Source organism: Schistocerca piceifrons, chromosome 6 (genome assembly GCF_021461385.2).
Source record: "Schistocerca piceifrons isolate TAMUIC-IGC-003096 chromosome 6, iqSchPice1.1, whole genome shotgun sequence".
NCBI classification, from domain to species: domain Eukaryota; kingdom Metazoa; phylum Arthropoda; class Insecta; order Orthoptera; family Acrididae; genus Schistocerca; species Schistocerca piceifrons.
Genome location: NC_060143.1, coordinates 331167633 through 331181097, shown reverse-complemented (window position 1 = coordinate 331181097; position 13465 = coordinate 331167633). Strand labels below are relative to the sequence as shown.

Below are 13465 nucleotides of genomic sequence, written 5' to 3'. Positions count from 1 at the left end.
TTACATTTCCTCAGTCAGAATTTACTGTTACACCTACCTCCATTAAGATAACTCTTTGCTTCCTGTTGTGTAGATAAGATTCTAGTGATGTCACAAAGGTTTGTCTTTAATGCCATAGTATGGAAGCTTTTTTAGTAAAGTGTTATGATCTACACAGTGGTAAGCTTTAGCAGGGTCACAAAAGATCCCCATTGGATACCTTCTGAGATTTAATTCACCTAGAGTTTCATCAGTTAGGCTAAATCTAACTCTCTATGTGGAGCAAAGAAATGAGCCAATAATTGGACAGTACTTATACATCTCTTGCCCTACTTTTGTGGATGGGCAACACCATTGCATGTTTCATTCTATCTGGAAATATCCCAGTTTTCATTGACCAGTTACACCAATAGCATAATAAGTGACTGATTAAGTCTGCACATTACTTTAAAATTCTATCTGATATTCCATCACATCCAGAAGATCCACAGCTTTTAAGTAATTTTATGATTTTTAAAATTTCTTTAGGAGTTGTGCTTTTGAAATGAAGTGCTATATTTAGCGTGATCTAGTGGCTCTATGGCTTCTGTGAGAGAGGGTTTATTACAGTTCCCTGTTATTTCAGCTGCAGTGAAAAAAAAGTTATTAAAATAAGAGGCTGCAATTTTTTGATTATTCTTGTCTCAACTTTTACCAGAGGACTGTGGAGTCCCTGCTTGTTCAGATTTTATATTCCTATTTGTCTCACTTTTTATGATGTTCGATATGGTTTTTACTTGCTTGTTTGACTAGCTAATTTTTTCTGCACGATGCATTTGTCTGGCCTTCCTGATAACATAAGTTAGAAATTTCACAGTGTTTTTTGTAATGTAGTTTCACTGCTAAGTTTGCACTAGCTCCTTGTTCCATACACAAGTCTCTGTTTTTAGCACATGATATTCTGATGTCAGTAGTTATCCACTCTTTCCTTCACATGACATTGGTTTCATTTTAATCTGTCTTTGGGGGAAGCAGGCTTCAAAATGTTTGAGCAATAAGGCCAGAAATGAATTGAATTTCTCAATCATTGTACCTGAATGGTACACTCCATCCCATTGATCATAGTGTGAACTGTTTCCATATTTATTATTCTAACATGTTTACCCTGGGTGTGACCATTTACTGTTTTTCAACCAGCAAGTTTTAAGGTTGCAATTGACCATCATGATCAGACAGACCATGTATTATAGCTTGTGTGTTTACATCATTGTAATTTATGGGATCCATAAACAAATTATTAATCAACATATTGCTGTGCTCTTCTATTCTTGTTGGGAGTGAGACTATCAGGAGTAGGCTGAAAGTTGACAATGATGATTCAAGTTGTTTATTACTGTTACTATTTGAAAGAAAAATTAATGTTAAAAACACCACATACTATAATCTGACTGTTATTCCTATAACAATATTTTGAAAGGAAAGCTACTATTTGCCACATAGCGGAAAGGCTGAGTCGCAGATAGGCACAACGAAAAGACTATTGTAAATAAATAAAGCTTTTGGACATTAAGGCCTTCGTCCACAATAGACATAGACACACACACAAAACACACACACACACACACACACACACACACACACACACACACACACACATGAACACACACAAAAAAGAAAAGGTGTGGTTTCAGTTGCCTGAGATTGTGGTCGCATGTGTGAGTTGCGTTTGTGTGCGTGCCTGTGTTTGTGTTGTGTGTGTCTATGTCTATTGTTGACAAATGCCTTAATGGCTGAAAGCTTTATTTATTTGTGACAGTCTTTTTGTTGTGCCTATCTGAAACTCAGCATCTCTGCTGTATGGTGAGTAGCAACTTTCCTTTCATAATAATGTTACATTCCATCCTGGATGTCCCATTGTTTGTTATTCCTATACAGTTTTGTAGGAACTAATAATAGCTGCAAGGAACTTTTTAATGTTTCCCACAGGTGCCCGATAAACTGCAGTTATTGGAGGAACTGAGCTTACAATTTTAATTTGACAGCACAGCATTCAAAATGTTGTTCAGTATAGCACCAAGCTACATCTATGTTTGTGATCTAAGAGTGTTGTGCATATAAATTGCCACCCTACCTTGGGTTGAGTTTGTTCTGCAGTAGTAAGAAACAATTCCACAACTATTTAAATGTATTTGATTGATTTCTGTAATTTCAGGTGACATTCAGTTTGACAGAGCACAACAGCAATAGTTTCATCAGTGTCAGCTGTTTCTTGAAGAGAAAGAAGTAGAACTTCTTCTTTATTTATAGGGCTTCTTATATTTTGGTAATCTATTGTACTTCTGACAGTTTTCTGAATGTTAGAATTGATATGAGCTAACTTATTATTAAAGAGTGCAACATTTACCCTGTAACTTTCCCTGTTAATTTTTCAAAGAAAATAGTTTGTATATCTCTAAATACTGAGTCCTATTTATAATACATTATTACTCTCATACAGCGTTACAACAAACACTGCTGCTTGCAATATAGCTAGCAGAACCTTCTGTCCCTGAATATGTATACTGAGGTATCTTGTAGGAAGAGTGGTTAATGATGTATGGTTTTAGTTATCTGTTTCATGTTAGATGGAAGTTTATTGAATATCTTACCACTAGAGTACATAACTTGATTCTAAACATTCGACAAGGAGGCAAAGCTTACACGAAAATTATTTTTATGTCTGTTGTATTAAAGTTCAGTTAACCTGATTTTTATTATCAGTAACAAAAAGCATTAAGGGGTAAATATACTGAGAACTAAGTGTAATACTTCCAGATTCCACAGTACCCTGTGGTGCAAGCAGTGGCACCATCACAGTACTACCTCGCATCCATGAGTCATGTGCCTCCACTGGTATTCTCCCATCGAGCGAGTATTTAGTTTGCTGTCCAGCCACTCTGCAGCCACTCTTCACATCAGGATTAACACCAAAAGCACCTAGCAGTTTTCCAGTTGGACATCCTTTGACAAGCAGTCTTCTCACTCCCAGCCTCACCTCAGCTGTGCCTGGCATCTCATAATTCGGGTTCACTCACTGCATTGTCGATAGCATATGACCTCACAGACTTCGTCCATCCTTGAGCACATGACCATTCATCGCCAACTGAGGCCTCAAGCACTTGAATGCTCACTGTCAATCACAGGCCACTTGCCTCATCAGTGTAAGAACATTCCATTACAATCATCAGTGATTGACTGTCAGCCTGAACCAAGTACTGCAACCTCATATCCCTTGAACTCCTGCTATTGTGCTCCATTCACTGGATTTAATAAACATACAACTCTTCTTTGCTACCTGGGCACTTACTTTGTAGTGTGTTTCTCACTTTGGGTCACACATTCTAGGTCGATGAGAATAATTGGTTTTGCCTTACATGACAAAAGTGACTGTCATCCAAAGCAGCAAATCCTCCATGATTTACATGCTCAACCCGTGTAGCCTTCTGTACCCAGGCACTGTTTTGGAATGTGCTGATTTTCATCACATACATGTGCTCTCACTACCTTGGTGTCATTTTGGTACAGTGACGCAGCACTCAGATGTATCAGTGGATCTCCTGCTTTGCTTATGGTGCTTACAACACGACTATGAGCTTCTCCTACAAAAGTTAACCCATGTGGCACTAATGACGCAATCACTGCTACCTCAAAAATTCAATGAAGAGTTGGAGCATTAGCCCACCTCTCTCACACAGTTCGAAAATACTTCAGGGCATCCACAATTCAAGATCATGCCCAACAAAGAGTCTTTCTTCCTATCTGTTCTGATGCTCCTCGACCCTGGTACAAACTTCTCTACCCTGACCTACGTCCACTTGTGGGACCAACATACTATCTGTTATGACACTTTCCATGCTCTTGTACACCCTCATAAATCTGAGGAACTTCCTTGATGACAAATTTTTGTGCCACTGAACACAACCATCTTTCCAAGGCACCTTACTTGATGCCAAATTGTCATACTCTTGTGCACACTGACTGTTCTGAGGCAGGTTCCTGGATGCCATGGGTTTCATTTCTCATCCTACTTTCTTTTCTTATTTTCCATGCTCCTTCAAATGCTATATATCTGTGTCTTCATTCGTGCCATTACTTGGCTTCCTGCGGATTCTAACTCATTATCTATCTGCCACCAGCCCTTCCGCCACTGGCCTCAGCAGTTTGGCCATGTTGCCACCAGCTCCAGTGCCTCTGGCCCTGCCAACACCTCCAGCCCTGCTACTGCGACATGCTTTGCTCCTTTGCATCCCACAGAATCGATATCTTGATGTCTGGCTCACACAGGCCATCCCCTCTTTGTTAACACACAAGCCATCCCTGTCAGATACTTTATGCTCCATACTGCAGGACCTCACATGTTTCCCTTGTCATCACAGTACACTTTCACCCAGGAAGGCCACATGCTATACTGCTCCTGCACTTTTTTCACATATGGGCCTTTGAACAAGCCATACCCGGTGCTGTTCCTGGTCGGATGTCTCTGGGTAAACTCATGTCAGTAGCATTACCTGCTACCACAGGGACCTCTTGCATCATACAGGGCTATAACCAATTCTCATCTGCATACCTCCCTCTGACCATCAACTGGACTTCCCTTGACCTCTGATTAGGCACTCCTGGAAGTTTTGACCTTCCCAGATGATGATCCTGCATCTATATCTTTTTCCAGGTTCCCTCTTATAAGTTCTCGTCCGAGCCAGGACCATCTGTTGCAGCCGCATCCAAACCATCAGCCTTCTACCAATGCCCACTGGGTCCAGCCTCCTTGGCCTTAAGCACCCAACAGATGGACCACCTCCCCAACACTGGAGCACCTCCTCCCTTTTGCAGCCCCATCTTCTGCAAGAAGGCTAGGTCATCCCTTCCTTAAGGGGGGACTGAGGCTGTATTTACAGGATACCACTGTATAACAAATACACTGACCATACAGTCATGTATCGAATATTGTCACAGCTCCAGCCTGCTTAAGGATGCTTCGTCTGGAGATGAAACACAAACAATCTGCATCAAAAGACACATGTCATATTGTTTACAATTGAACTTCCAGCAGCTACAGGTCACCCTGTGGAGCAAACAGTGCTGCCATCATGGCACTACCTCACATCCGTGAGTCATGTGCCTCGGGTAGTATTCTTCTGCTAGACGAGTATTAAGGCTGCGAACTGAACACTCTGCATCCACTCTCCACTTAGGACTTAATGCCGATTGTACCTAGCAGTTCCTCAACTGAAGCTCCTTCAACGAGCAGTCTTCACACACTGACTTCACGCTGGCTGCACCTACCAGCTAATCATTTGGAGTTCACTGCCTACGACGTCATGGACTTTGTTCATCATTGAGCACCCGCTGCTCTTTGCCGACCAAGGCCTCGAGCATCTGACAGCACACCACTGACCATATCTCACAGATCTGATCAGCCTGAACCGCCTAGTACAACCCTCACATCTCATGCTATTGTACTCTGTTCATTCTTTGCTACCTGGGCACTTCAATTGTAGTGTGCTCCTCACTCTTGGTCACAAACATTAAGAAGACAACTGTAAACGAATGCCGGCCGTGGTGGCTGAGTGGCTCTAGGCGCTTCAGTCCTGAACCACGTGACTGCTAGAGTTGCAGATTCGAATCCTGCTTCAGGCATGGATGTGTGTGATGTCCTTAGGTCAGTTAGATTTAAGTAGTTCTAAGTTCTAGGAGACTGATGACCTCAGATGTTAAGTCCCATAGTGCTCAGGTCTATTTGAACCATTTTGTAAATCAAAGCAGCAGCAAATAAGCAATCAGGATATGAAAGAAGGGCAATAGTACCACCGTATCTGGAGGATGTTCTAGTGTCAAAGAGCACCAGTAAATTACTAAGCTAAACAATGAGCAACAATTAGAATGTATATATTCTTTAACATTGTTGTACAAGAATATTCCAGCTTTAAGTAGTAAAATGAGTGAATTAGAAGAGCTCCTAAATGATGATCTTAAGGACTCTCACTGGTTTGCACCTATGAGCAATGGCCAAGGGAACCACAAACATTCACTGTTACAATTACAGATTTTAAAATGATAAGTTACTTCCATAGGTAAACTTATAACTATTGTGAAGAATGTGTATTTGTTAGGAAGGGCTGTAATTAAAAAGACATTAAACTGAACTGCATTCAAAAAGAATCTGAGTGCTGCTCATGTGAACTAATGGAAAAAGGAACTGTTATTGTTTTTATACACAGGTCATCAACAGATCAATTCACTTTGTTTTTATGAAACCTGGAGAGCTTTCTAAATGAAACTAAAATTCAGTCAAAACACACAACTGTGCTTAGTAACTTTGATTTAAACATCAGAACTGCAGGCACTAAAAGAAATCAATTGACAACCTTCTTGATCTCATATGAACTGCTACCAACAAAACAAGAGACCAAGAGACATGACCAATGGAGTGAAATGACAATGGATTATCCATTTGTTGACAAATGTTTGACTATGACACTCTGATAGACACTGGTTTTTTAGACCACAATACAATTGAGTATATTCTTACGATGTGCTTAATAATAACTGTGGGATAAATGAAAACTATGTCATGAGAAGAGTCAGGAATGAAAACAACAGAACTTTCAGCTACATGCTATGTAAATTAAGATGGCAAAAGATTTCCCAGGACTGTGTCAACAAAGCATCTGACACATTTTTCTGTATGCCTAATTATAAATGTTGCTTTGATGTTGCAATGACAGTAAAGAAAATAAAATTTAATGTAAAACCAAATACATGGAAAACACTGGACATAAATGAATCACCAGAAACTCTTAGAAAACTTAATACAGCAGCAGAACAAAATGCAGCTTTAAAACTGTATTTAAGAAACTACAAGAAGATATCAAGGAAGGTTACAGTAGAAGCAAAAAAGTTAGCAAATGACTGAACTATCAAACAAGGAGGTAATGAAATGAAATCAGTCATCAAGGTTAATAAAAACATGGGCAGAAATAAAGTAAGGCACAATAAATTCACAAAAAATGATCAAAAATGATTAGAAAGTACCATAAAATGAAAGAGTGTTTATGGATAAGTCAAGCTCTAGAATCTTTCTGGAAACCCAGATGAATTTGAAGTGAGAAATACTAATTAATTACTATAAATGAAGAAAATATTTTCTTTGACAATGAAGCTCCACAGAATATTAAAGCTGTGTGGCAGGGTGAAATTGTAGGAGGAAGTCTTTACACTTTCAGGTGTCACCTCATTGGGGACATAAGACAGGAAAAAACACAGAAGTTTGGATTCTGCAAGCTTAGCAATTTCTTTTCATTGCTCTAAAAGTGAGTTTACCAACAGCAGTAGGGCCTTACAATGACTTAGTAAAATATTTATTGAAATGTATAACTGATTTTGACTCAGAACTTTAAATAAATATACTCAATACACTGTAATTAAGCCATAAAAATAATTCATTGTACCAAACAAGGATACGACATGTAACTTCTGCCTGAAAAATCATAAACTTTGGCATTTTTTGAAGTGTGCAACGCCATATTCCCATGATACTAATTCTGAGTTCCACATGACACATTAGCTTGAAAAGGCTAAAATCATGTCCCTTTGGGAGGAATGGTGCCATCTATGGAAGCAGCAAGGAAAACAGTAACCCAGTATCACACAGCACAATCAGGCTGATCACCAGGCATCAAGTTTTCTGGATTCTCACACAAATTTAGTTCAGAAGTTGATGTTTTGTTAGTCTTATATTTTTTCTGTTTATCAGCCTGTCTGTTATTGCTAGACCATTACTGGATTGAAGGCATCAATACCTGTCAATTCTGAATTACTTTGTCTGTATTATAATGATTACAACACAACTCACCTTTCTGTACTGGTGGTATCTTCTGGTTCCAGAGTAAGGATGTCCCCCAACTTAAGCTCTGCTGATAAATCAAATGGCTGGAAACCAGGTGATGATATAGCTTCCCACCACAGAAGACATCCTTGCTCTGCTCCCTTTACAATGCCTGAGATGGTAACCACATCAAGAGGATTTACTGCATGATGTGTACTCTGTGACAGTATCCTAACTTCTGCAGGGTGGCCAGGCACAACCAACACAGTGACTTCCGCACTGTCAAAGCCTTCTTGACCCACTTTGTATACATTTGCTGTTATTTTGTACCTGTATTTAGTGAAAATATATTATAGTGAACAAACATATCATAACAAAAAATACAACATCAGTTTACATTAAGAACAAACAAATTAAGTGTATTTCACAAACTAGCATATGGTAGATGTATTTTGCAATTTCATTTTGGAGAAGTATAGTTTTCAACAAAATTCTGATCCAAGATAGGGGATCAATACTGTGACTATTAGTTCAGTACTGTAAACCTTATGACCAATAATATCATATATTTTGATGATCACCACAGTTCACAGAGTTGTTCCTTTAATGTCAACTTGCACTGCTGGATATATGGCTACTAGACCCAATTTAACAAGTAAAATTAGGAAGCAAGGTGACTGTCATTGCAAGTAAATGTATTTGTGTGTCTGATTGTGTGCAAAAGAGTATGTAAGATAAACAAGAAAAGAGCAGTAGCTCAAAAGCTAGTAGTGTCTTTGTGCTGTTAGATGTTTCTGTTTATTATTATTTTAACAGTTTTAGGGTGCAAAATTGCTGAAGTCATAAGTGTGAATATGTGTTTCTAGCAGTATGCATTATTCAGCTGCAGGAGAGTGGTTGCTTTCCCCAATGTTTATTTATTGCATTCATCCTGGCATTTCCATTACTATAAAGTGCTCCACTCAGAAATTACTGTACAGCAATGTTTTTAAATGCTTTCATTACAAGCAATGTCTCTGCTAAATCCTTTCTTCCAGGACTGCTGGCCTTAAAGTTTCATAGGAGAGCTTCTGTGAAGTTTGGAAGGTAGGAGATGAGGTACTGGCAGGAGTAAAGCTGTGAAGATGCTTGGGTCACTCAGTTGATAGAGCACTTGCCTGTGAAAGACAAAGTTCCCAAGACTGAGTTTCTGCCCACTACACAGCTTCAATTTGCTAGGAAGTTTCATACCAGTACACACTCTGCTGCAGATTGAAACTTTCATTCGTGTAACAAGCCTCAGACTGTGGCTAAGCCATGTCTCCACAATATCCTTTCTTCCAGGAGTCCTACTCTTGCAAGTTTCACAGGAGAGCTTCTGTGAAGGTTGGAGACGAGGTACTGGTAGAGGTAAAGCTGTGAGGGCAGGTTGTGACTTGTGCTAGGGTAGATCGGTCAGTAGAGTAGTTGCCCATGAAACCCAAAGGTTCTGAGTTTGAGCCTCAGCCTAGCACACAGTTTTAATCTACCAGGAAGTTTTGTATCAGTGTATACTCGACTGGAAACATCCCCCAGGCTATGGCTAGGCCAAGTCTCCACAATATCCTTTCTTCCAGGGGTGCTAGTCTTGAAAGTTTTGCAGGAGAGCTTCTATGAAGTTTGTAAGGTAGGAGATGAGGTACTGATAGAAGTAAAGCTCTGTGGATGGGTGGTGGGTCATGCTTGGGTAGTTCAGTCATCGGAGCACTTGTCTGAAAAAGGTAAAGGTTATGAGTTTAAGTTTTGGTCTGGTACACAGTTTTAATCTGCCAGGAAGTTTCGTATCAATGCACACTCTGATGCAGTGTGAAAATCTGATTTTAGAGCAGAACTGTCACAAAAAAAACAGGATCTATTATTTTAGTAACATACATTGCGTCTGTGATCTATTGTGTCATATAAGATATGGTAAGTGACTGTAAGTGACCACTTCATGTCACCCTGACGTATTTCTTGTAACATATAATACAATATTAGTTAGGAGATATTATACTGAACAACATTATATCATGTAATAGTCTCTTATTCTCTTACACTTCATCAGCATCAGAATGCAGGTTTTGCCACACAGTCTCAAACTTCTTGTATAATGCTCTTTATAGCATTTTACTAGATTATTTCTGAATTTCTGGGAACTGTGTGCCTTCAAGACCCACTTTGGCCCACAGAGTTTTATGCCAGCAAGTTCAATGTCAGAGAACACAAGTTTCCATTGACCAATTACAAAGATAGCATAATGCAAAAAGCAAGGCCTCAACCTATGGTAACGTACTGTCCCAACACCTTCCTCCCAACAGTTTCCACCCCCTCTGTTTTGTCATCTCCTCCCCATTCTTGTCTCCCACCATGTTTATTTGCCAATCTCTGTCAATGCGTCTGCCTGTCTCTCCCTGTTCCTCTCCTTTCCTCCTCCTCAATTTTCTCCCCACCTCCCTGCCCCACAACCTTCTAACACTGTGCCTGTGGGCATTCTAGTCCCTGCACACTCCACCAGATAGCGTTTGTCTCTCTCCCCACTTATACACTACTATCCCTTCCCCTTCTCCGCCCCCTCTGTTGCTGCTTTTATCCCATGTGATAGTTGCATTCTGCCCCAAGATGCTGCAGTTGGCGGTCATGTGTGTATGAGATGTGCTTGCTCGTGGGTATGAATGGTGTATGCCCCTCTTCTGCTGATGGAGGCTGTGGCCAAGAGTTTTATGTAAGTGTCTTTTAACTGTGCCTGTCTGCAGCTAAATGTGTCTTCTTTACGGTAAGTAGCAATCTGTCTTTTCCTACATTGTTGATAATGCAAAAAGATTAATTTTTGTAGCACAAGAATAAAAGACATGACGATCCTGTAACTGTTGATAGTGTGTTACTGTCACAGTAATATACCAATACTCACTCTCCAACAGCCAGAGTTCCTTTTGGCAGCTGAAGAATAGGCTGAGACATAGCTGCTGCATACTCCTTCTCTATAAAACGATCATGATGGCCAGCCAAAAGGCAAGAACTGCCATCTCTCAAAGACAAACAACACCAAATAACCTGTAAAAACATTTTGAGAAAAAAAGATAATTTGTACATTATCACATACACATTCAGGAAAACATAAATGATGAAACTTTTTGCGCAAACACACTTTTCGTAAGTTCTAGTCACAAGGTGATTTGCTAAATATATTTTCATGAGATAGTAGGCAGCTTTCTTTGAGTTTCTACCTATTTACATTTTTCCACATTTCCTACACACTTCCAGCAGGTAGACAAAGTTCTGACCACTCAAAGTACTCCTCATGGCAAACACTATTAACCTGACCTGACACCGAAACCTGAGGAGTGTTGCTGTATGGGCCAGACATGTATCTTTTAGGCAATTTCTTTCATCGATAAACATCAGTTTTCTTTTATCTTACCAACAAAAGTATGTTGTGTATAAACTTAAATGAAGTACAAATCTGAAGGCAGGGTCATCAAAGTTCAAACTTAGTAGTGAAAGCACATTTATTACCAACACCAATGTAGACCTGGAACAGAACTGACCTCCTGGATGGTGAGTGCAGCTATTTATACAAATATTGAATACTCTAGAATGCTGGTATTTACATAAACACTGAACACTGAAGATTATACAAACATAAACTATTTCAAGAACTTTCCAGAAACAATAAATACTAAGTAACAAATAGTTTTTGGTGAACTGGCATTGATGCTAAACACTACCCTGCATGCAGCACAGTTTGTGGCATTGTTCCCTCCCCTGTCAGAAGTTCTCATTGAAGCCAACTGCAATACCTTGGATATAGATCTCATCAATGGTTCTCTGTCTAACAATGCTGGCAGATATTCATGTTCTGGCCAAGGTGTTACATCCCCTTGACTATGATGGAGAATTGGTGGCATTCCCTCTCAATGAAGCTTTGCAATCATTGAGTGGGTCTTCAGTTTTCTTGAACCTCCCTTCATTGAACTGTGCCTCTGCATTGTAGCAGATTTTCATACAGAGAGCATGCATGATGTCTCTGTACTTTTCTTTTCTTAGTGAAGGATCATAATACCTGACATTGTATGTGATGTCGGACAAGTGATAAAGATACAACACAGAACAAATTAACATTTCGTTAACTCTTCTGGTAGTCTCACTTTCTCTAGCAAGTAAATATGGCTGGAAGTTGTTGATGTCCTAAACAACTGCAAGGCACTCTTTTCTTAGTAGCAGAGTAGGTCATCTTGGACTTGGGGAGCACTCTGGAAGCAAAAGCTATCCCCTTTGCAGCACCTTCTGGAATTTATACAACAACTGCCACTGTCTCAAACCTGCTAGGATTGTGGAAGTTCTGTCTCAGCATTCTCATCATACAGTGCTAGAAATGGAGATGTTAACACCTCCTTAAGGGCATGAAAAGATCTTTCTTGTGCCAATTTCCAGGAAAATTTGGCATATCCCTGCACTAGTGCTTGCAAGGGTTGTGCCTTGGTACAGAAATCCTTTACAAATCACTGGTAGTATGAGTACATTCTGAAAAACTACCCACATCCTGAATATGCAGAGCAGTCAGAAAATCTGTGACAGCTCTTATTTTCTCTGGATCAACGCATACTCCATTTCATTCGTGCTGATGCATGTGTGGGCTCACAAGCCACTGAACATTTATTTGGTGCATCAACAAGAATTAGGAAATACATGTCTGTCCATACAGTCATATAGATTGGTCTTGTCCAAGAGATAGCAAAAGAACATTCAATACTGTTCTGTCCTTCACCTGGCATATGTTACTCACATCCGGGATCATCATAATTCAGTCCGTAATGTCACATATGTGGGCTCAGTCTGGGATAGTTCACTGTGAACAGACTTGGTAAGGCAGTGCAGAACTATGTGTCAAGCCAGTTCAGCAATCTGCAACAAATATGTTGCAAATGTGCCAATGTGACAAACATCTGAGCAGTGACCAGACAACTGTGAGATGTAGCTGTTACCTTTGCGTAGCTGCTACCCCTGCCACTGTCCAGCTGTATCTCACACCACACTGCAATGACCATGCCATACTTTGGTAGCACAAGTCACCACAACAGAGCATCCAACAACAGCAGCAGTATCAGCAGCAGAGTCACAGTCATGACAAATAAGTTAAGTGTAACAGCAGGTGCATTATCTGCATGATTGTCAGTTCTTTTGCTACAAACAGCAATGCATCACAAAATTAAAAAGTCATGATTGTGAGTCTGTAGCTAGTGGAAGTGAGTCTCAGAGCCTGCAGAGAGAGAGGAAATGACTTTGAAAGATATACTCCCTGATGATTCAAATCAACACAAAAATAAATTAGTCCATGGGGAATTAAGATAGTTCTATGAGGAGTAAAAATTGATTCTTCTATTGGGTGGAGGGGGGGGGGAGGGAGGGTTTAAAAATAAATTAAGAATGAATTTAAAAATTCTATGGGGAATGTAGAAAAATGATTTGGGTGGTAAAACCAAGAGATTAAACAATCAATTGGAGGATTTAATAGTTACGTTTGGGGAGGTGGAAAGGAATATGTTTACCAGAATTAATATGGTTGAGGCTGAACTGAGAGCTGAGATTCTTTCAAGCAAATAGATATGCAACACTAGGGATAAAGAGACTAGGCGAGCTCTGATTGTG

General features: G+C 39.8%; 1 protein-coding gene across 1 annotated transcript in view; it reads right to left on the bottom strand.

Annotated features, from left to right (window-relative positions):
• The window catches only part of LOC124802759, a 428511-nt gene that overhangs the window by 230064 nt on the left and 184982 nt on the right, over window positions 1-13465 (bottom strand). Inside the window, exons 15-16 of the mRNA XM_047263751.1 lie at window positions 10728-10870; window positions 7850-8152 (exon numbers count right to left, since the gene is read on the bottom strand). Coding sequence (XP_047119707.1) covers window positions 7850-8152; window positions 10728-10870 — 446 coding nt within the window. The remainder of the gene's footprint in view (window positions 1-7849; window positions 8153-10727; window positions 10871-13465) is intronic.